At 38.2% G+C, this 24,623-nt stretch overlaps 1 protein-coding gene across 2 annotated transcripts; it reads right to left on the bottom strand.

Moving 5' to 3' along the window:
- Nucleotides 1-2,352: 2,352 nt before the first annotated feature.
- Nucleotides 2,353-4,519, bottom strand: LOC120352371. Of its 2 annotated transcripts, XM_039432567.1 has the most exons (3): nucleotides 4,269-4,519; nucleotides 3,178-3,388; nucleotides 2,353-2,790 (listed from the first exon to the last, which is right to left on the bottom strand). In XM_039432567.1, exons 1-3 carry the CDS (start codon nucleotides 4,299-4,301, stop codon nucleotides 2,786-2,788), a joined length of 249 nt encoding a protein of 82 aa, XP_039288501.1. In that variant the 5' UTR covers nucleotides 4,302-4,519; the 3' UTR covers nucleotides 2,353-2,785. The 2 variants fall into 2 exon arrangements, with proteins under 2 accessions (XP_039288501.1, XP_039288499.1); XM_039432565.1 differs by lacking the exon at nucleotides 4,269-4,519 and having other exon boundaries at nucleotides 2,668-2,790; nucleotides 3,178-4,166.
- Between the last annotated feature and the right edge of the window lie 20,104 nt (nucleotides 4,520-24,623).

Below are 24,623 nucleotides of genomic sequence, written 5' to 3'. Positions count from 1 at the left end.
CTAATAAGCGCTTGTCGGCGTGGCCAATAATTTAACGAAGAAAAATTTATATTTTCTGCACTGTAATACTTTTCGAAGCATAGCTTGGGGCCCCTTTAAATTTTACAACTCACGTGAAACTCCTTGGCAGTCATGGTTTTCTTCTTTAGATCGAAATCGTTTGATCGGCAGCGGGTCCAGGCTTCGGTCTCAGCACGTGGGGAATTTTAATTTAAATATCTCCTTCACCAAATTAATTAAGGGATAATTTAACTTTTAATTTTTGATTTATCGATTGATGAAAATAGATTTACAAATAACAATTAGAATAGCCTAAAATATTGGCTCACAAATAAAACATATAAAATCGAACGAAAATTCTGTGAATAGGTCTTGGTAACTTTAACGAGGTCTGAACGGTGAGGATTTCAAAAGGGAAGTGAAGTCTTTTGCTCAGCTTCTTGGCTAGAACTTTCTTTCAGAGAATTTCGGTGTAATAAATTTGCATGAAAATTTGCCATTGGTAGAACGATTGTGACGTGGACGTGACGTCAGTGGCAAGCAATAGAATATAATTCCTTTAATTATGATAATAATCCAATTTATATAATTCTTGAAACTGCTTAATCTCCTAGACATAGTTCCTCTTATATAGTGTACATGTGCTAGCATATATGATAAGGCAGGTTTGTTGTCTGATAGCAGATTAACATATGTTGTTTTCAAATGATTACCTTTTTGGTGCTATTTCTATGCACTATGATTGGCTTAGACTTGCCAAAGAGATTCAATCACCATGTGGTTCAGTTGAAATAATAATTAATAAATGAATATTCTCATACAATTCTTATTATGTTTGAGACTGTTATAATTAATTTCTGCTGCTTTACCAATAATATAATGTTCATGCTATGACCTAGTTAGTTACAATAATACTTGACATTATGATATAATTTTTCAAGTAATAAATAAGTTCAACAATAATACATACATTTTATTTTTTATTCGAAATTCTTGGTCCTTTATTGATAGTTTTCACTTTTTTAGAAATAATATTATAGCTTGCATGAATCTGGCATGACATTTTAAAATACGTTGAATCAGTCAGCTGTGTTTGAGCTGCTTTAAAACATCTGATCAATAGTAAACAAAGTGTAACCTCAAAATTCAATGAGCAATTCATAAATGGTTCATGCTTTATTTGCAGAATAATTATAATTTCATTAAATAATTCTTTGGAAAATATGCAGTACAGAACGGTACTCTTATCTGATATACAGTTACTGATAAGGAAGCTTTATTGCTCGGTCGCTAACTATTCCTTTAGCAAATTCTTTCATTCTAAGAAGGTTAATCACAATTTTTCTCGCTTCTCATGAGATTTATTTAAAAAATTCATCACACGTTGGGCGCCCCAATGTTTTGTAATTATATAGTAATTATATAGTATAATATGTAATTATATAGTGTTTAGCGACCGTTACACTACTTATAAAAATTTCATCACCATACAATCTGTCATAAGAAGAATCAAGGGTGAGTGAGTGTTTAGGCCTCCCACGATTCTGACAATTGTATTGAATCTTGTAGTGAATCAATCAGTCTGGTGTACACTTAGCGTCCACGCACGCCGTTATAAAATTTATAACCTCGACACCGTTGATTCAGTGCAAGGTTCACTCTACGTATGTGAGGCGAGTAAAAAACCGCTTTACATGATTTGCCGACCCAACGTGTGGCATTTAAAAACAGCACTACATGATTTGGCCAGTAACGTGGGACTATTTACATTCCACATCTGATTCTTTATATGTGTATCGACTTATCCTTGTAGGTGAGAGTGACTCCCCCAGGAAAAGCCTTACATGATTTGGCACCCAAAAGTGATAGGCATTGAAGAGGTGGATAATCGACTACAAGGATTATTAAGTTGCTCAGTATACTATAGCGCTGACAACAGGAAATTTTTTTGAAAAATTCATGGTTGTGAATTTCTTAAAATTTAATATCAACTGTTTACTAAGTTATATAAAACAGCAAGACGTGCCATACACAATTTTTGAACAAAAGAAATTTATCGATTGATGAATTTTTAGAGAAAGAATCGGACTCAGAATTTCATTATTGTGTTATTCGAAAATTGGTCATATCCAAAGTCATAGGTATAAGAAATACCATAAGAAAGGTCATATTATTTTAAGAACATTAGGTCTATATCAAAACAATTAATAAAAAATTCACGGAAAAGAGGATTGAAGTTATTTACATTTTTTAGAATTTTTTAAGGCATAAAGAGGGAAGTAAAATTAAATCACGGATATATTGGGGAATAATTCAAGCAGAACACTGCTGCTTTTATATAAAATTTTGCAAAGAATACTAGCCCTATATATAATTGCGGCAAGAAATTATAAGAGTAAAATATTTATAATAATAAATTATAATAGGCGTACCTGCGTTACCACATAATTATCCATTGTGTATCCTTTATGTTAACGATATTGCTAATTTGATTCACTTCATCACTGAACACATTATTGAATCACACTTTTGTATTTTTTTCATTTGAACAAATTCTTTACACTATTTCAACTTGTGATCATTCATTTATAATCATTCACATAACATCACATGTTCACGATCGTTTCACTACACTTGCATCATTATACCATCCAGTAAATCATGGAAGAACCACACAGCATCCTGGAGCCCACATCAGCGACTTCAAAGACGGAGGAGTTTGTGTGGGAGGAACCATTGCCGCCAACCAAACGCCTTGTACCCATTTCCCAGCAAGATCTGAGCATCATCCTGGAAGCAATAAGACAAGGTTCTTCAGTAGAAATGAAGCATTAAAAGATTTGAAGGAGGAGTAAAACAAATGCATGAGACACTAAACAATATAATTAAAGGAAAGGAACAAATAAATGGAACATTAAACAATATGATGGAAGAAAACAAGCAAGCAAGTGAAGAACCAAGGAAAGAAAAGAAACAAGCAAATGAAACACTGAACAATATGATTGAAGAAACCAAACAAGCAAATGAAGAACTAAAGAAAGTATATGAACAGAGTTTCGATAAACCAGAACAAAGGTTGAAGGAAGCAGCAGAGGAAAGCAGGACGGTAACACGGCAAATTGAGGAGGAAGTCAAACAGGCAAGCAAACGTGACACGAGTATGGAGGACCAACCTACCGAGAATGTCAAGACTGAAGTCACACTGCACCCCGCAGAATGCCAAGACAACCCGGACGACATCACCCGCCAAGCTGAGGATGACATCAGGTAGAGGAACAGCCCGTACCCCCGCGCGCCGGACATCAGGAGTCCAAGGACATTGCCAACCAAGTTGAAGAGCAGCCCGGACCGCCGACCGCCCATATCTCCCATCCACTGAGGAAAGCACCTGCAACATATAAACCCAGTACTCATGAAGATCATCCACAAAACAATAGACATAAAACAAAAACCCACAACAAATCAAAATCACAAGTGAAAGTAAAAACCTATGAATCAAAACAGCAAACAAGAAGGATTGCAATACGTCAAAGAAGAAAACCATCTAATAGAGTTCATTTACACCGCCGTCATGTTAGGCTAAAATTGAATATCAAATTTCTCCCCGCCATGCAGAAAGGAAAAATGGTCTCAAGAAGAATCTATCTACACCGCCGTCATATAAGGCTGAAATCCTACCTCAAATCTTATACCAAAATGCAAGGAAAAAGGAAGACAGTATTAGGAAGGACCTACAACCACCGCAGTCATGTCCGGTTAAAATCAAACAGACTTTACACCAGCATGCATGAAAGAAAAATATCATTTGGAAAAACATACAGACACCACCGACATGTCAGGTTTGAAAAGATCAAACTGCATGTTACTGGCGGACAAAGAGGAAATACGTTTGTAAGAATTGATTTACACTGTAGGCACATTCGTTTTAAGCAAAGTTTAGTAAAACGGATAGTTGCAAATCGGAATTGGACCTTGAATAATACCGAAATCTAATTTAGATGGGGGCTCAAGGAAAAAATAATGTTTTAATTAACTGGAAACTACGTTCATGGATTATATCAATCATCAAACTTTTCATAATCACAGCCTACCCATCGAATCATATCTTTGCAGACTAGTATCTTTCTACTGCAGCCTAATCAACATAACCTAAACTTCGCCGCATCTCAGCTAATAAGGAAATACTATCAATCTACTTCAAAAGAAGAAATTGAAATCAACTTTAAGTCAAGAAAATAAAACTGAAAACAACTTTAAAAATTACCAACCTGATCAAGCCATCCACCTTGTGTTACAGTCATCACAGGAAAAATCGCCCGGTACAATCCACACAACTGAAAAACAGAAACAAGAATTATATTATCAACAGAAAATATTCGTAAATTAGAAATCAGATGAAATTAATAGTGAATAGGAGGAAAGAAAATAAACAAAGTTTATTTGAATAAATGTGTAAATATAACCTCGAAATACAGAATCGATCAAGAAATCTATTCAGAACCAAAGCCTGTTCGATAATTTTTTCATCATACTAGCCAATGTGTGCGAGATCACAGATAATTGTAATGAATCAAAGCAATATCATTATAAATTATTATAATCTATTATTTAATGTGAAAATATAAATAAAAAACGCAACCAAAAATATGTATTATTTATGTTAAATTACACGAAATGTGCATGTTCTATGTTGTATAAATGTATCTCTAAAAAGCTCAAAAGGAAAAAGAAATTCTTACCTTCAAATATGAAATTTATTATTGTTGCATTAAAAAGATCATGAATTGTAATTCAAATCAATGAAATAATCTTGAAAACATAGTATTTGTAGCCAGCATTGATAAAAGTCAAAAATCACTTCAAGTGTAACCCTGTTTATATACAACGTACTAAGCGTAAAAAAGGAATTGCTCGAATCAAGCGGTAGACAATTGACAAGTCACCGAAGTTAATCACATTCCCACCCAATTTATGTAAAAGCCAAAACCAAGAGTCGAAACTTGTAATAATAATGAAAAATGATGAAAATCTATATTTGTTGCAAATACTGTTTGAATCCTAAGAGGATGATATGTGAAATTTTGTTATATTTGTTATAGTTATGGGTCTGCTCATAAGCCACCCATAAATGGAAGTTGTGGAGTTGTTTTAATGAAGGATCCAAAGAGACCTCATTAATTATTGTATTTCAATTGTATCCAATGGAAGAAACAATCAATTATTTATTTTTTCTCGTAGCCAAAAGTGCACGATATATTGTTTTTAATGTTAAGTGTGGAGTTTTTGTAGAAGTAAGGAGATGAAATGGTGTATTCATCACAATATCGGATTTTTCAAATAGTCATTGTTTCGACTCATCTCCCAATTACCTATTTAAAATATCCTGGGGGCTTTTGTGTGATGAATTTTTAAATAAATCTCATGAGAAGAGAGAAGAATTGTGATTAACCTTCTTAAAATGAAAGAATTTGCTAAAGGAATAGTTAGCGACCGAGCGATAAAGCTTCCTTATCAGTAACTGTATATCAGATAGGAGTACCATTCTGTACTGCATATTTTCTAAAGAATTATTTAATAAAATTATAATTATTCTGCAAATAAAGCACGAACCATTCATGAATTGCTCATTGAATTTTGAGGTTACACTTTGTTTACTATTGATCAGATGTTTTAAAGCAGCTCAAACACAGCTGACTGATTCAACGTATTTTAAAATGTCATGCCAGATTCATGCAAGCTATAATATTATTTCTAAAAAAGTAAAAACTATCAATAAAGGACCAAGAATTTCGAATAAAAAATAAAATGTATGTATTATTGTTGAACTTATTTATTACTTGAAAAATTATATCATAATGTCAAGTATTATTGTAACTAACTAGGTCATAGCATGAACATTATATTATTGGTAAAGCAGCAGAAACACTTTCACTTTAATGCAGCATCACTAAGTCTTATAGAAAAATATAAATGAATTTGAACTTTAAGTCTTTAAAAAGTACAATATAATAAAGGGTTTTGTGCTCTACAAATTTAGTGTCCTTCCATAGTGGTGTCTCACAGGCAAGTGGGCAGGTTCTACTTTCATTTCTACAATTTTCATTTCCAACTTGCAAATTTACATAAATTTAAAAAATTTGTTACTATGCCATTTAAAGGTTCAAATAGTTTGTGCCAATCTATAAATTATTACCTATATCATATATATGATATTTTATATTTCCTCAGGCCATATCCAATACATAAACAGAATAGTGAAAATTTACAAATCTTATCATTCATAGGAATATTTATAAATACATTTGAATCGGCTCTCTATTGCCACCCATCAATTACTAAACTTTGATTGGTTCATGCAAATTCACTATGGTATACATGTACCTATGAACCTCCTACTTCGTTAATACTCTAATTTATTTTTATTTGGTGGTTTAAGTACATTTATTACATATAGTATATTTTTATAAGGTTTATAAGTTGTTTCTCCCTTTATAACAATTAGCCATGTGCTTTTTTAAAGTCCTCTAGTTGCATACCATTTAGTTACAATAAATTTCTGCCAAGGTGTCTGGCTAGATTTTACATGAGCCTAACCTCAAATCTTCCAATACTTTATATAATATAATATAGGTAGCAAATAACTTCTATTTCTATTCGGCTGTTCTAATTTTAGCTGTGATACCTGATATTATCTAATCTTCTAATAGGTTATCGCATTTGGCGATACTTGACTATTATTCCACTTCAGACCTATAAAATTCTTCCAAATAGGGATTTTGTTTACCCATCCGATTTTGATACGTTACAGTGTATGTGTGTTGTGTGTGTGTGTGTGTGTGGTGTGTGTGTGTGTGTTGTGTGTGTGTGTGTGGTGTGTGTGTGTGTGTGTGTGTGGTGTGTGTGTGTGTGTGTGTGTGTGTGTGTGTGTGGTGTGTGTGTGTGTGTGTGGTGTGTGTGTGTGTGTGTGTGTGTGTGTGTGTGTGTGTGTGTGTGTGTGTGTTGTGTGTGTGTGTGTGTGTGGTGTGTGTGTGTGTGTGTGTGTGTGTGTGTGTGTGTGTGTGTGTGTGTTGTGTGTGTGTGTGTGGTGTGTGTGTGTTCTGAGTTCTATTATTGCCCACACCTTTCTCTATCAGAGTTCCCAGTGTCGCTCTGGGCCGGCTAAACTCAGTCGGCGACTGGGAGGGCCGCGGCAGGGGACAGGAGTCTTGGTGGGGCGTCCGTCAACCACCCTCGTTCGAGTTGGGTGTTGAAACAGGGTTTTGAGTGTTTTGGAGAAATGTTTCATCACAGGTAATAGTTTAAGACTTCAGTATTCAGTGTTTAGCGACTGCTACACTACTTATAAAAATTTCATCACCATACAATCTGTCACAAGAAGAATCAAGGGTGAGCAAGTGTTTAGGCCTCCTGCAATTACGACAATTGTATTGAATCTTGTAGTGAACCAATCAGTCTGGTGTATGCTTAGCGTCCACGCACGCAGTTACAAAATTTATAACCTCAACACCGTTGATTCAGTACAAGATTCACTCTACGTATGTGAGGTGTGTAAAAAACCGCTTTACACTGGGTAAGAAAATACATATTTAAAAATTGTTCTTTCGTTTGTTCCAGGCCTCTAACAGTTGGAAGGAATCAAAAATCGGATTTGTTGACACAAGGTTCTACCAATATTGAATTTATCAAGACAGGTCAGTAATACATTGATAATAATGTTTTCATTTGACTTCTTATCATATTACCTTTCAAATTCCATGATATGGCATGTAGAACTTTCGTGGGTTTCTTGCATCTTCTTGCATTTCTGCTTGTTGCTATTGCTGTAGGCCGTTAGGTTATCTGTCTGCTATCCGTTTGTTATTGATAGATGAGGCTGTCCTGATGATAATTCATCCATCATAAATTTAGAACCCTGCTATCTTGTATACATTTTCAAACAATTCGTTGATCTGGTTCTGCTCTCTTCCTTATTATTTCTATTTATTCCATTGGGTTTCATTTCTCTTTCACTGAGTCTCAATATTTTCACTTTAGTGGCATTGTTTACAATTCTAACTACACCAACAAAGAACTTTATAATATAAAGCTTCCAATTATCTTCATCCGGTACTTTCCACTTAAATTCATTATTAGTCTTCATCATCATAATAACAATTCAATAATATAGGACTCCCAATCACAATAACTTACAATCTTTTTCATCATATTCACGTCATAGTCTTTCATTAATATCACAGCCATGTTAATCCATACAATACAATAAATCAGAACACTTATAATTTCTTTAATAATATAACCTCTCATCATATAATAGCCAGGTACTTTCACTTTCTTTGTATAATTCATTATTTCCTTTGATCTTATTAGACACTTTCCATTCTTCATTAGTCCCTATAAGTAATCCATTTCAATATTATCCGCGCATGAATTGATAGTAGTCCTCCTAGTAGCTCCATTTTTATCACATTTCTTTGGCCCATTTTTCCGGTCACATCGCTGAGCAGCTCCCTTAAAGCGTATGTGCCGCGGATGCATGACATCAATCCTCTGTCCTCCATCCTGGTGTCAGTCCGGTGTCCTCCTTGGGTTTGAAATGTGCATGCGGCCGGTATGCACACACGTGGTTCCTCCTTTGTTGCTTCTGCCTCCGGGCCTTGCAATTCATGCTCCTCCGGTCCTGTAGTCCGTCCTCCCTATCCTGATGTTGGTTGTCCGGTGTCCTTCTTGGGTGCTTCCATCTCCGGGCCTTGCGATGGGCGCTCCTCTTCTCCCGAATGCCGTCCTCTCGGTCTTCCATCTTGGGGTCCTTAGTCTGCCTCAGTGGTGTCCAATGATGCGGGTGCATAGATTCTGTGCGCAGATGCATGGTGGTGGTCCCTTGTCCTCCATTCTGGTGTTCCTCGGTGGCGGGTTGCTCTTCCTGCGGTGATGGATCTTCGGCGGGGAACAGGATACTTAATATGGGCTGTTTTTAGTGGTGTGTTTTAATTGCATGGTGGGTGATGGCTGAGGTATCTTTATTTTCTTTATCTATTTTCTCTGAGCTCATGTGGGTTGTATTGGGGTTATTGTATATTTGTAATTGTTTAGATGTAGTCTTCTCTATGTTTGGTGATATATTGCCTCTATGATCAGTATGCTCTTGTTGTGGGTTTATTATAGTTGCATGTTCGGTGGTGTGATTTGTGCTAGCTTGTTGTGGTGGTGGGTTATAGCTTCTATTGTAATTATTGTGAATATAACCATTATTAGTGTTCAATCAATCATGGCCATCATAATAATTTCCTCGATTGGCTTGCTGTGGATAATGGTTTGTTGGACGATTTTGAAAACTTTTATTATTCCAGTTATTATTTCGTTTCTGATCATTGTGGTGTTCAAATTGAGGAGTAGGTTGGGAGCGATCATATGGTACCTATTCATAAACTTGCCTGGCATACTGATTAGCATTTGAATTGTATTGGATTTGTGAATACGATTGATCTGATCGGTGATTGGTACTGCCATCACAGATTGTATGCTGTATAAATGATCTATTAGATGTTTGCAACCAGTTATTGGGTGTGTAGCCAATGCTGTTCTGACTCGGAAAGGTAGCTTTTTTACGATTATATTTGCCAAAGCAGAATCACTTATTGGCTCATCTAACTGAGCATTTTTCAATTTAATTGTAGTAACAAAATTGATGTATGTGTCATGTGTCCTAGGATTATATTCACAAGCAATGATATTGGCCAGTGCATCCATTTGTCTATTTTTACTCCAGTATTGTTCCAGGAAAGCTGCACTCAATTCGTCTAACGTCCTGAATTTGTGATTATGGATCTGGAGAAAAATCAGAGGTTCACCACTTAACAAGCTGGATAACCGAAGATGCCACATACTCCAAGAGGTGGGTGTTAGGGATTGTACCAATTTCATCTGATCTATAAATTCTTTAGGTTGAAGATAGCGGTTTGTATTGTCAAAACAGCCTAATTCATTGAAACTGTGCAGTAAATCAAACGTTGCTATGGGGATAGGCTCTACATTCTCATGCGGAAATTGATGTACTTGACTCTCGAGATGTACTAACTGCTCTTGGGCCTGTTTTCAATGACTAGTAGCTTCCGTTTCTTTATCTACAACTTTGGCATTTAATTTAGATAAAAATAATTGCTGTTCTTCAATGGCTGTCTCCAATAAATTAAGTAGTACTTTGTTTTGATTGATATCAGAGTTTAGGTGAGCTATTTGTGTAGATTTACTATTCTGTTGTTTATGTATGGAAATAAGTTGACTATTGTTCCTATTTACTGTCGAGTTTATGTCCTGTGTTTTAATTACTACTTGCTCTTGAATTTCTTTTTGACAATTGGCTTTAATGTTTGTTGCTATTTTTTGAATTTGCGAGGTGTTTTGTACTGTTAGGTTATCTATTCTTCCGTTTAACTCACAAGTAACTGTATCTATTTTTGCTGCTAAGTCGGTTGTAATTATTTCCTGATTTTCATTTTGCAAATCTATCATAACCTTTAACTCTTCCCTATGATTTTCTACCTTGCTATCAATAGTGTCCAACTTATATTCTACCGCTGGTATGGTGTCCACAGTTTCCTTACCCATCCTTACCGACGTATCCTTCAATGATTCCTGCATTTCCTTCATTTCCACCTTTAAGTCCTTCATTACTATTGCCATTGTTTTTTCTAAACTGTTAGAAAATGACTTGATCATCTACTATAACCCTCCTTATTGTTTCTTGGGAAACATTTAATGATTTATTACTGTTCCCAGGATTCTTGGCGGTGATTGGAGATATCTGGGTGGTGAACTCCATTGCGCCCCCCTCAGCGTCGACCACTGTTACTACCGCTGTCGGCAGTGTGTCTGCTACCTCACTTTGCGCGGACGAAAAGAGACTCATTTTAAAAAGGATAAAGTGTCAAAAGTTTGTAAAAAAGTGAAAGTTTTGGCTAACAAAGTATTTAGTGTGACATGGATATTACAAGTCAGGTGTTTATTACTTAAGCTCTTATAATAAATAATTATTCATGTATTGAAATATTGATTCCTGACTAGCTTACAGACTGTGGTTTATATTATTCTCCAACCGGCTTATATATAAAATATTAATGACTAGACAAATTTCAGCAGTTTAGGCCCATAAAATGATATAGCTCTCTCTAAAATATAGTTTCAACAGTAATAATAAAAATTTTATAAAATAATTTCTTTTTGTTCAAAGCTATTGATTCCCAAAAAGTAGTTTTTTCTTGCCTGATTTCCCCAATACACTCTTACTATCTATCGTCCATTCATGACAAATCTCATTATGCATAGACTTGTCTTTAGTTGTTATCAGCAATATATAGTCTTGATTTACTCTCAATAATGATTTAATGAGCTCTGTTCTCATCACCAGTCCCACATTGAATGCGACATGTTTTGTGGCGCATCCGTGGCCATTCACATTGGGTGACATGTTTATCTGACGTTATTTTTTTAATGAATAACGATTTACCTCGGCTTGGCTGCAATCGTAAAGCATGAGAGTTTAAAATATATAAGTCTGGTCGTGGTTTTTTAGAATACAATTTCGATAAAAATCCTTATAGGCTCGCTCAGGAGTTCCTGCAGTTTACTGCTTTTGAACAATTTATAGAAATTTCTGGAAAGTATTATTTCCAGAGATTTAATTAACAATACAGTATATGGCTGTGAAAACCAGTTTATCCTATTACTGATAGATTGATGGTAACTCTCTTAATAATTTAATACTGATAATTAATAAATAGATATGAGATTTGTACTCTGTGGTATTGGGGAATGAAATGAATGGTACACCATAAAAATTTTGATACATATATTGTATGAATGTATCTCTAAAAAGCTCAAAAGGAAAACGAAATTCTTACCTTCAAATATGAAATTTATTATTGTTGCATTAAAAAGAACATGAATTGTAATTCAAATCAATGAAATAATCTTGAAAACATAGTATTTGTAGCCAGCATTGATAAAAGTCAAAAATCACTTCAAGTGTAACCCTGTTTATATACAACGTACTAAGCGTAAAAAAGGAATTGCTCGAATCAAGCGGTAGACAATTGTCAAGTCACCGAAGTTAATCACATTCTCACCCAATTTATGTAAAAGCCAAAACCAAGAGTCAAAACTTGTAATAATAATGAAAAATGATGAAAATCTATATTTGTTGCGAATACTGTTTGAATCCTAAGAGGATGATATGTGAAATTTTGTTATATTTGTTATAGTTATGGGTCTGCTCATAAGCCACCCATAAATGGAAGTTGTGGAGTTGTTTTAATGAAGGATCCAAAGAGACCTCATTAATTATTGTATTTCAATTGTATCCAATGGAAGGAAACAATCAATTATTTATTTTTTCTCGTAGCCAAAAGTGCACGATATATTGTTTTTAATGTTAAGTGTGGAGTTTTTGTAGAAGTAAGGAGATGAAATGGTGTATTCATCACAATATCGGATTTTTCAAATAGTCATTGTTTCGACTCATCTCCCAATTACCTATTTAAAATATCCTGGGGGCTTTTGTGTGATGAATTTTTTAAATAAATCTCATGAGAAGAGAGAAGAATTGTGATTAACCTTCTTAAAATGAAAGAATTTGCTAAAGGAATAGTTAGCGACCGAGCGATAAAGCTTCCTTATCAGTAACTGTATATCAGATAAGAGTACCATTCTGTACTGCATATTTTCTAAAGAATTATTTAATAAAATTATAATTATTCTGCAAATAAAGCACGAACCATTCATGAATCGCTCATTGAATTTTGAGGTTACACTTTGTTTACTATTGATCAGATGTTTTAAAGCAGCTCAAACACAGCTGACTGATTCAACGTATTTTAAAATGTCATGCCAGATTCATGCAAGCTATAATATTATTTCTAAAAAGTAAAAACTATCAATAAAGGACCAAGAATTTCGAATAAAAAATAAAATGTATGTATTATTGTTGAACTTATTTATTACTTAAAAAATTATATCATAATGTCAAGTATTATTGTAACTAACTAGGTCATAGCATGAACATTATATTATTGGTAAAGCAGCAGAAACACTTTCACTTTAATGCAGCATCACTAAGTCTTATAGAAAAATATAAATGAATTTGAACTTTAAGTCTTTAAAAAGTACAATATAATAAAGGGTTTTGTGCTCTACAAATTTTAGTGTCCTTCCATAGTGGTGTCTCACAGGCAAGTGGGCAGGTTCTACTTTCATTTCTACAATTTTCATTTCCAACTTGCAAATTTACATAAATTTAAAAAATTTGTTACTATGCCATTTAAAGGTTCAAATAGTTTGTGCCAATCTATCAAATTATTACCTATATCATATATATGATATTTTATATTTCCTCAGGCCATATCCAATACATAAACAGAATAGTGAAAATTTACAAATCTTATCATTCATAGGAATATTTATAATACATTTGAATCGGCTCTCTATTGCACCCATCAATTACTACAATTTGATTGGTTCATGCAATTCACTATGGTATACATGCGCCTATGAACCTCCTACTTCCTTAATACTCTAATTTATTTTTATTTGGTGGTTTAAGTACATTTATTACATATAGTATATTTTTATAAGGTTTATAAGTTGTTTCTCCCTTTATAACAATTAGCCATGTGCTTTTTTAAAGTCCTCTAGTTGCATACCATTTAGTTACAATAAATTTCTGCCAAGGTGTCTGGCTAGATTTTACATTATGTGAGTTGATCAATCATTATGTCGCCGATTAGTAGATATTTTGAGCCTAACCTCAAATCTTCCAATACTTTATATAATATAATATAGGTAGCAAATAACTTCTATTTCTATTCGGCTGTTCTAATTTTAGCTGTGATACCTGATATTATCTAATCTTCTAATAGGTTATCGCATTTGGCGATACTTGAGTATTATTCCACTTCAGACCTATAAAATTCTTCCAAATAGGGATTTTGTTTACCCATCCGATTTTGATACGTTACAGTGTATGTGTGTTTGTGTGTGTGTGTGTGTGGTGTGTGTGTGTGTGTTGTGTGTGTGGTGTGTGTGTGTGTGTGTGTGTGTGTGTGTGTGTGTGTGTGTGTGTGTGTGTGGTGTGGTGTGTGGTGTGTGTGTGTGTGTGTGTGTGGTGTGTGTGTGTGTGTGTGGTGTGTGTGTGGTGTGTGTGTGTTGTGTGTGTGTGTGTGTGTGGTGTGTGTGTGTGTGTGTGTGTGTGTTGTGTGTGTTGGGTGTGTGGTGTGTGTGTGTGGTGGGTGTGTGTGTTGTGTGTGTGTGTTGTGTGTGTGTGTGGTGTGTGTGTGTGTGTGTGGTGTGTGTGTGTGTGTGGTGTGTGTGTGTGTGTGTGTGTGTGTGTGTGTTGTGTGGTGTGTGTGTGTGTGTGTTGTGTGTGTGTGTGTGTGTGTGTGTGGTGTGTGTGGTGTGTGGTGTGTGTGGTGTGTGTGTGGTGTGTGGTGTGTGTGTGTGTGTGTGGTGGGTGTGTGGTGTGTGTGTGGGTGGGTGTGTGGTGTGTGTGTTGTGTGGGTGTGTGTTGTGTGGTGTGTGTGTGTGTGTGTGGTGTGTGTGTGTGTGTGTGGTGTGTGTGGTGTGTGTGTTCTATTATTGCCCACACCTTTCTCTATCAGAGTACCCAGTGTCGCTCTGGGCTGGCTAAACTCAGTCGGCGACTGGGGAGGGCCGCGGCAGGGGACGGGAGTCTTGGTGGGGCGTCCGTCAACCACCCTCGTTCGAGTAGGGGGTTGAAACAGGGTTTTGAGTGTTTTGGAGAAATGTTTCCCTCTTTTAGGAAAGAGGGGCCGTGCTTTCGCACTGCCAACAGGGTTGTCGCGGAATGAAGGGAATAGGAACCTTGCGGTGCCAGTCACGAGAAAGGGCTTCGTGTCGGACTAAGTCTTAGTCCTTGGGCACCGGTGTCTTCCCGGGGTCCGGGTTGGACGTGGAGCTCTGGTAAAGGCCTTCCCTGGTCTTCCCAGAGGTCCTCTTTCGGTTCCGCACTGGATCAGTGCGCTGCGGCGGCTCGCGCTCCGGACTTTCCTAAGTCCCACTTGCCGGGCACCAGCTGTCCTCCTGGGGTCCGGATCGACCGCGGAGTTGCGGGAAGGTTTTTCCACACCTTCCTAGATGTCCTTTCTCGATCCCGCACTGGATTAGTGTGCTGCGGCGGCCAGCACTCTGGACTTTCCTAAGTCCCGCTTGCCGGGCACCAGCTGTCCTCCTGGGGTCCGGATCGGCCGCGGAGTTGCGGGAAAGGTTTTTCTACACCTTCCTAGATGTCCTTTCTCGATACCGCACTGGATTGGTGCGCTGCGGCGGCCAGCACTCTGGACTTTCCTAAGTCCCACTTGCCGGGCACCAGCTGTCCTCCTGGTGTCCGGATCGGCCGCGGAGTTGCGGGAAAGTTTTTCCACACCTTCCTAGATGTCCTTTCTCGATCCCGCACTGGATTAGTGCGCTGCGGCGGCCAGCACTCTGGACTTTCCTAAGTCCCACTTGCCGGGCACCAGCTGTCCTCCTGGGGTCCGGATCGGCCGCGGAGTTGCGGGAAAGGTGTGGATGTTTCCAACCTTCCCAGATGTCCTTTCTCGCCTCGATGTCCCACTGGTGGCCTACCAATGGGGAGTCAGGTTTCGACCAAACCTGACGTGTCGCCATTGGTCGAAACTGGTAGCCCGTCGTCTAAACAGGTTAAATGTCATTCAACACTCGCCCAAACGAGTGTAGAGCAGTGGAGTTCACCGTGTTGGAGGCTAATCGTCTTTAGCCTCAACACAACTCCCGGTCGCTGAAGAAATCGGAGTTCACTTTAGTACAAGACGTACTGTGACGTTGCTAGCTGCTCGCTGCTTCCTTCTCACCTCTCTCGACCGCTCGACCTGGCTCTCCGAACTTGACTGCCTCCTGCTAGCCTTTCTCGAGCCTCCCTCAGTGACCGAGAGGGAGGGGAGAGAGGATGCGCAGCACCGCTGAGCGGTAGGCCAGTGGCTGGCTTGAACGTTGACCCCTCAGATTCTATGAAAGATAGCTGAGCGTCAAATAAATGAGCCCTAAATTCAATTCCTTTCTCTAGTTACGATATACATCATGACACACTGTTCCTACTAAGGGAAGGGGGGGGGGAAAGAGAGGGGGAGGAGAGGGGGGGTGAGGATGGAAGGGGTAAATGGCAGACAGAATGTCCCAAATGCCTGAGTACATTCTGTCGCCTCTCCGCCGGTCATCATAGACCGAACACAAACTGGGCGCCAGGTTGGCTCCTCGCCAACCGGTGGTGGTGCGTCGGCACCATCCGAAGAAATGAGCAAGCTATCTGGCCGGATCCTAGGCCTAGCTTCAGAGAAGATCTTGAAGATCTGCGCCGTTCTTTCGCACTGTGTTGAGACGCAGTGTTCGCACACTGCAAGAGACCGCCATGCTTCCGCACTGCGATGGGGGACGCCATGCTTTCGCACTGCAAGAAGCGCCGTGTTTTTGCACTGCAAAAGACCGCCGTGCTTCCGCACTGCAATGGGGGACGCCGTGTTTGCACACTGCAAGAGACCGCCGTGCTTCCGCACTGCGATGGGGGACGCCGTGCTTTCGCACTGCAAGAAGCGCCGTGCTTTCGCACTGCAAAAGACCGCCGTGCTTCCGCACTGCAATGGGGGACGCCGTGTTTGCACACTGCAAGAGACCGCAATGCTTCTGCACTGCGATGGGGGACGCCGTGCTTCCGCACTGCAATGAGTCGCCGTGCTCTCGCACTGCAAAAATAAGGACGCAGTGCTTTCGCACTGCAAAAGGAACGCCGTGCTTTCGCACTGCCCGGGGCGCCGTGCTTCCGCACTGCCAGGAACGCCATGCTTCCGCATCGCGATAAGGACGCTGTGCTCCAGCACTGCAGAGTTGCCGTGTTTCCACACTGCCGAGGACGCCGTGCTTCCGCACTGCAGATGAGAGTCGCGGTGCTCTCGCACTGCCAGGAGGGGCGGGTAACACAAGAAACGAGGTGGACAACACCTCAGACAGGTTCTGAGAACCTAAGTAGCATTGCAAGGGGAACGCCGTGCTTCTGCACTGCAATGAGTCGCCGTGCTGTCGCACTGCAAAAATAAGGACGCGGTGCTTTCGCACTGCCGAGTCGCCGTGCTTCCGCACTGCCCAGGACGCCGTGCTTCCGCACTGCAGGTGAGAGCGCCGTGCTTTCGCACTGCCGGGGAACGCCGTGTCACACTTGCAGGACACTGCCGGGAAGTGTCGTGCTTCGCACTGTACATAAATGGACGCCGTGCTTTCGCACTGCCGAGTCGCCATGTTTTCACACTGCAAAAGGACGCCGTGCTTTCGCACTGCAGGTAAGAGTCGCAGTGCTCTCGCACTGCCAGGAGGGACAACACAGGGCACACAAAACACACAAAACACAAAAAAAACACAAAAACACAGAAACACAAAAACACAGGAACATATCGCCGGGCTTTCGCCCTGCAGGCCGTGCTTGCGCACTGCGTGCCGTGTTTTCACACTGCCGCGGTGTTCCCACACCGCGAAGGTGTGCGTCCGCGTAATGACAATCCAGACACTCACTGACCGATGTGTCATGCTTGCGCACGACGTTCGGACGAGCTCGCAATCTGGCTGCAGTGTTCCCACACTGCCTTGGTCAAGCTCGCGCACTACCTTTGCCGGGCTTTCGCCCTGCGGGCCGGGCTTTCGCCCTGCATGCCGTGCTTGCGCACTGCGTGCCGTGCTTGCGCACTGCGTGCCGTGTTTTCACTCTGCGTGCCGTGCTTGCGCACTGCGTGCCGTGCTTGCGCACTGCGTGCCGTGCTTGCGCACTGCGTGCCGTGCTTGCGCACTGCGTGCCGTGCTTGCGCACTGCAAGTGCCGGGCTTTTGCCCTGCATGGCCGTGCTTTCGCACTGCCTTGCTTCGCCGTGCTTGTGCACTGCATGTGCCGGGCTTTCGCCCTGCATGGCCGTGCTCTCGCACTGCCTAATTTTTCAGCATCAGACAGCTGGGATGAATCTCCACCACGACCAGGAACTCGTCGTGGTCTCAGCAATAGTCAGCTGAGATACAGCTCCAATAATACCAGGAGCCCATCGAGGAGGTAGACTCAAGTTGCAGTCCCCCTCCTCAAGAAGAAACGTGATACACAACAATGTAACACTTCACAGGAGGCAGAAGTTGTATAGAGTGATTGGAGTCCAGGAAAATTACCAAGTGTCAGAGTGATGGATACTCTCAGTTAGTTCAGTGTATAGCACTTATTGTCACAATAAAATATGAGAGATGATAATATGATGAGGAATACTGAATTATATGGTTGACATGAAGCCACTAGTTGTGATGTTACACCACATATTTCGATTCTATATCACAATTAAAGTGGTCGAAATAATAATTCATTTTCGATCTGTTATGAGGATCTCAGCCTTCTCACTATACCTACAATATAAATCGAAAATATAGATTCAACTCAATATTCCACTTCTCACTGTTCATTTCAATAATGAAACAATCACATGATTACTTATGCAAAGTAACCATCCATTGGATATAAATAATAATAATAATAATAATAATAATATAATAATTTCTCTGGATGTTGGACGACACATCCAGAGGAGTTTATTCATAAATTCATACATTACATATTTTTTTCATATATTTTCAATAATATAACAATATTCAGTGTTTACAAAAATGATACCTCACTATATAATATATGTGTCGAGGTTATCATCAAATTAATACTAATTTATGCTACAACAGATAATACAAAAATTCCAAAAATCTAAAACTATATCTATTACCCTAAGCATCACCTAGTACAAGATACTAAACCGAGGTACTATTTTCTACATATAAATTACCTTATTTAAAAAGAATACTGCTTAAATCTAAATCCTACTTACTATTAGTTCCTCACTACTTTGTATCCCATACTGAATAACCAATGTCTATTTTTCTTTTGAACCTATTGAAATTTTCCTCTCCTTTGATTTCTAATGGTATTCTATTAGATATTGTTAGGCCCTAAATATCCTAGTGATCTTTGCCCAAACGCTGTATTCATTCTTGGTACTTCTTGATTGTAACGTTCTCTTATTCTAGTATTATGGCTATGATTTATGATATGGTTCCTATTTTGATGTTTTTTCATATACCCTAATAAACAATATATACAATTGCCTAACGCTGAGTACTCTATTTTCTATAAATAATTCTACAGTTGAAAACTGGATTTCCCTGTTTCCCATTATTTTCAAAATGCGTTTTTGAGTTTTAAATAATGGATCTATAAAACTGAAGTTAGCTGCACCCCAAACTAACAGACCGTACCTTAAAAGAGATTCAACTAATGTTAAGTATACAGTTTTTAACATTTCTTTGTCTATGATACGCCTTAATTGATAGAATTTGTATATAAGCTTCCTTATTTTGGCAGTTGTATATGTTATGTGTTTGTTCCATTTCAATGAATCATCTACTATTATTCCTAAATACTTTATATTGTCAGAGCGTTCTATTAGTGGGCAATTACAATTATTGTTACAATTTCTATCACAATTATGGAGCTTCATTGTTGTCATGTGTGGTTTTGTGCTATTTGTTAAAGAAAAAGCTAAAAATTTTGTTTTTTCTGAATTCAATGACAATAAGTTATTTCTTAACCAACTAGTGATTTTTGTGAGTTCTATCTCTGCTGTTTGGAACACTTCTTCCCAGTTTTTTCCTTGAAAAAGGAGTGCTGTATCGTCAGCAAAGGCTATAACTCTACCTTGAATTTGAATGGAGCACAACTCATTTGCAAAGATCGAATACAAAATTGGTCCTAAAACTGTTCCTTGAGGTATTCCAAACTTCATGGAACCCTCTGCACTCATATGGTTCTCAACCTTTGTTTTTTGCTGTCGATTGCTGAGGTAGGATCTGAACCATTCAAGTGGCACTCCTCTTATACCTATTGCCTCAAGCTTTTTTATTAATAAGTCATGGGAAACAGAGTCGAAGGCCTTTGCTAAATCTAAAAATACTGCTAGACATTTATTCTTTTCCTCTAAATTGCTAGTTACAAATTTTGATAATTCTAGTACAGCTATTCTGTACTTATACCTTTGCGGAAGCCAAATTGGTTAGGAGAAAGAATATTATTAATTTCTAAAAAGCTTATTAATCTTGATTTAACTAGTTTTTCTAAAATTTTTGATACATTGCTAATCAGTGAAATAGGTCTATAATTACTAATAATTAGTTTATCGCCTGCTTTATGTATAGGTCTGACACAGATTTGCTTCATTGCTCTTGGAAAAGTACCATATAACAAGCTCAGATTAAAAATATGAGTTAAAGGCTTAGAAATTAAATCTTTTATTCCTTTCAAGGTCCTGTTATCTAATCCATCTAGGCCTGGTGCACTATTGATGTGTAAAGAATCAATTGTGTTTATTATTTCCTTTTCATCTATGGGGAAAAGAAACATATTACTCTGTACATGCAATTCTGGTACATTATCTGCTATAATTTCGTTAATATTTTTATTCAGACTCTCAGATATTTTGTTAGCCATACTCTCTCCAATATTAACAAAGAAATTATTTACATGACTCAATAGTTCTCTAGGATTATCTTTCAGTGTGACTATGTCACCATTATTTTCAAAGCATTCAGTTGTATATCCTTTTTCTGATCTGAATCTGTAGCATCCTTGATTATTTTCCATGTCTTTCTTACATCATTGTTTGCTTCATTTAGTTGCATCTTGAAATAATTTTCTTTTGTAGTTTGGATGAGTGACGTCAGTGTATTTCTGTATCTTCGGTAGTAGTTAGCGAGTTCTCCGTTCTCTGGGTCCAGTTTCCTTCTTCTATTTAGAGAATCCCTTGTTCTTATAGCTGAGATAAGTCCTCGTGTTATCCATGGTTTTATGCTCTTGATCCTCTTCTTTTGTCTGTAATGATGTGTATTGCTCTCCATATGTTTTTGTAGAATTTCTAGGAACTTTTCGTAAGCTGAGTCTGTGTTATTTGACTCAAAAACCTCCGTCCATTGTTCCACTCGCAGTCCTCTCCTCAAGCCGTTCAAGTTGACAGATTTACAGTTAGATGAGAGTTGACAGTTAGTTGAGCTCTGTTCATCCCCATTTGTTCTGTCTAACTGATGTTCTTCCAGTCCAAGAATTGTAATGAAGTGGTCTGTGATACTCGAGTGATACACGATTGGATGGATTTTACTTTTACAGTTGGTCAACATATGATCCAAACAAGAAGACGTTCCCGCGGTTACTCTGGTAGCCTTTTTAATGCAGTTCTTCAAACCGTGTTCACTCAATAAGTCGTAATAATCATCAAGTTGATAATGCTGATGTGGCTGTAGCGTATTAATGTTGAAGTCTCCTGCGCAAATAATAAGTTGACCTCTCAGTCTACCAAGCACTGTTTCAAAGTCCTCTAAAAACTCTGTTATGCTGGCGTAGGAAGGTGATCTGTACACTGCTAATATATTATATCTCTCCTTTGATGTTTGAAGTCGTAGATGAAGAACGTTGGCCTGTCTGATATTTAGTTCTACCGATTGTACATTGAGATTTTCCTTTGCATATACAATTACTCCATCATTTTGAGTACGATTATTCAAAGAGTGAAAAATATTGTAGTCCTTCAGTTGCTTCTGTGTATAATCTCTTTTGATCCAGCATTCTGTTAGTATTATTACTCATCATCATGCTTATTCATACGCACCCCTCCATGCTTGTTCTCCTCTATTTTCCTCTGCCATCTCATTATATATTTATCATCAAAGCTTAATGTGTTTTTTATAAGCAATGATATGAGATCATTCTCCGCTGTTGTTAGATAGTTGAAACTATGAGTGTGCCTACTGAGTGCTACAATCACATGACTTTCACTGTTATAGATCTCTAGATCCTTTGAATTTGTCCTCACTAGAATAACATTTCTATAAGTAAGACCTTGTGCTTCGTGTATCGTGTGAATTTTTATTGTTTTATCAATCCTGTCACCTAGTAACTCTTGAATAATTTTTTTCTCATTCTGCGTGTATGTTAATACAAGTGTTTCTGGATCAAGCTGTGGAAGACCGCCGTTAAAGATGGTCTTCCTAATTGAGCGAAGAGTTCCACTAGTTGTTTCAATTTTACCATAGAATTTGGATAGTGCGCAGCATACATCGATCGGACATCTTCTAGTTAAAGTCACTTTCCGTGTGGGCTCACAAAAAACTGAAGGATGAGACCATCTAACTTTCAGTCCACTCCTCTCGATGTAAGGAATCTGTTTAGAATCACCAAGTAGGAAAACTTCGGAGCATCCTGATAATTTCGCAATGAAACCAATGTAGCCAGCATGCATCAGTACAGCCTCATCTATAAAGACACGATGATATTTCTTGCCCACTCCATTTATAATGAAAGATGAAACGGTTCTGTAATCTGATCTTATTATCTTTCTACAGTAATCCTTACCGTACTTATGAATGACAGCCTCTCTGATGTCTTTGATTCCTGCTCTTGTTTGACTGAGAACTAAATCTATTCCTGGTTTATGCTGGTTCAGTATTTCAAACGTCTTTCCACACCCTGGCACACCATCTATCCACGTAATATTAGGAAGACTTGAAGCAGAAATGTCAATTGATGATATTTTCTGATACAGCTCACCGTTTAACATGAGTTGTGTATCTCTACTAACAAGAATGTATTTTTCTTTTGTTAAGAATCTTCTATTACTCTCGTTGAATTCCACGTAGGTTCCTTCGTTATCCAAGCAGAAGCCCATTCTATAACTTTTCCTAGTTGGCCATAGAAATGTTCTTAGATTATTATCATAAATATTCATCTCTTTACGCTTTATCTCTATTAGGTACGAATAAGAGCTCAATAAGTTTTTTTTTGTAATGTTAGTCAGAATTTCATAGTAAATAATAGAATTTATCTGATCATGTTGACTCAGAAGATTTCTGAGCTCCAGCATACTATTTATAAATTCATGTTTGGGTGGTTTTTCAGGTAAGTATCCCGTTGGACATGGTTTCTCATTGTTTTTCTCTTCTGGAATATTAAAAAATGTAAGATTATTTATACCCTTGTAGTAAAACACATATTTAATATGTTTTGTTGCCAAGACAGTACTTAAGAGATCAATACAAGATACATCAGCCATGGTTCCAAAAAAAATCAATTCCAACTGTCAAACCTAGCGCCGCAGTGCAGGATGGTTTCTTACAGCTTGGCGTTGTTGTCATTCGAGATGGGTGTCTGGCTTGGAAGTGTTTCGGCCGCATTGCAGGATGACTGTTAACGGTTGCCGGAAGATCAACAGCTGGATTTTTTTCGTTATTTTTGGTGATAGAGAAATTCTGATTGCAGATTCGTTCTCAGCGACCCCAAGTTTAGCCTAAAGGCTCAGAATGTCAACAATGTTTTTAAATAATTAAAAATCATCATAAAAAGTCATTAATATGGTAGTACACCACGTTTCTGGAAACTTTTTACTGGTGACTGGAGTTATTATTGACACACAAAAATAAAAATAGTCGTGAGAAAGAAAACTGCTGATGAACGCGAATAAGACCGTCACTCCATTGTTCTATTGTCTCGGCTGCTTGGCTGAGCCTGGCTGGAGGGATCAAATAACCGACTGGTTTGTTCTTTCGTCTGTCCGCTAGGCGTAACTACGCCGACCATTGCTGGGTGGGAGGTGTTACTGCGGCCGCTCGCATTCCCACCAACGCTGCTATTATTTGCTGTCTCAGCGCCTAGTCCGATTCAGCCAAGCAAACCAGCCTGCACTGCGGAGCTAGGTTCAGAGCTTGTTTATCTGAAGCCCATTCATCGATCATAGATAGTAATATTTCTAGATTGGAAAGCAAGTTACTATTATCTGTCAATAAAAACAAATTGAGTATTTTCAATGTCTCGTCGAATTTCACCGACGCATCAATTTGCTTTGTTTGTGGAAATATAGTAGTTAGACTATTGAAGTAATCAATGCTCATACATTTCCTATTTACTATGGTAGCAATGCCCTTGGAAATATTTACTTTTCCGTTTTTTACGCTGGCGAAGGAAATATCAGGTCAGTGTAACCTCCAAAATTAAATACGAGTGATGTCCTACTTTTTGATCTTTGTTGAACTCTACATGTATAATTCAAATTACCTAAAATTTCATTAATATCCATCACAATATTTCCAGTCTGATTTATTATTTTTTGAGAACAATATATATTTTTAAACAATCCCATAATTAGTCTTTTCAATCAATTGCTGCAATGATTTCTGGTGGCTAGGACATTGTGGATCGTGAACTTTATGATTTGATGGCTTTTTGTTCTTCTTACAATTGCTACATATTGCTTCCTTGGCGGTATTTGGACAATCTTTAGTACTATGATCTTCAGCACAGTGACCGCAGACTTCACTTTCTTTTTTGCAATACTTTGAAACGTGACCAAAGCACTGGCACTTGAAGCACCGTTGAACCGAAATAAAGTCATTTAACCTGCAAGAAGTCATGTCGACAAAGACTCGTTTCCTATTTATTAGAATTCTTCTTATCTCGGGCTCACATTCAATGATCCAATGAACTACTTCCTTGTTCTT

Source organism: Nilaparvata lugens, chromosome 7, assembly GCF_014356525.2.
Source record: "Nilaparvata lugens isolate BPH chromosome 7, ASM1435652v1, whole genome shotgun sequence".
Classification (NCBI taxonomy): Eukaryota; Metazoa; Arthropoda; class Insecta; order Hemiptera; family Delphacidae; genus Nilaparvata; species Nilaparvata lugens.
The sequence above is the reverse complement of the archived record's forward strand: the minus strand, read 5'-3'. Positions and strand labels throughout refer to the sequence as shown.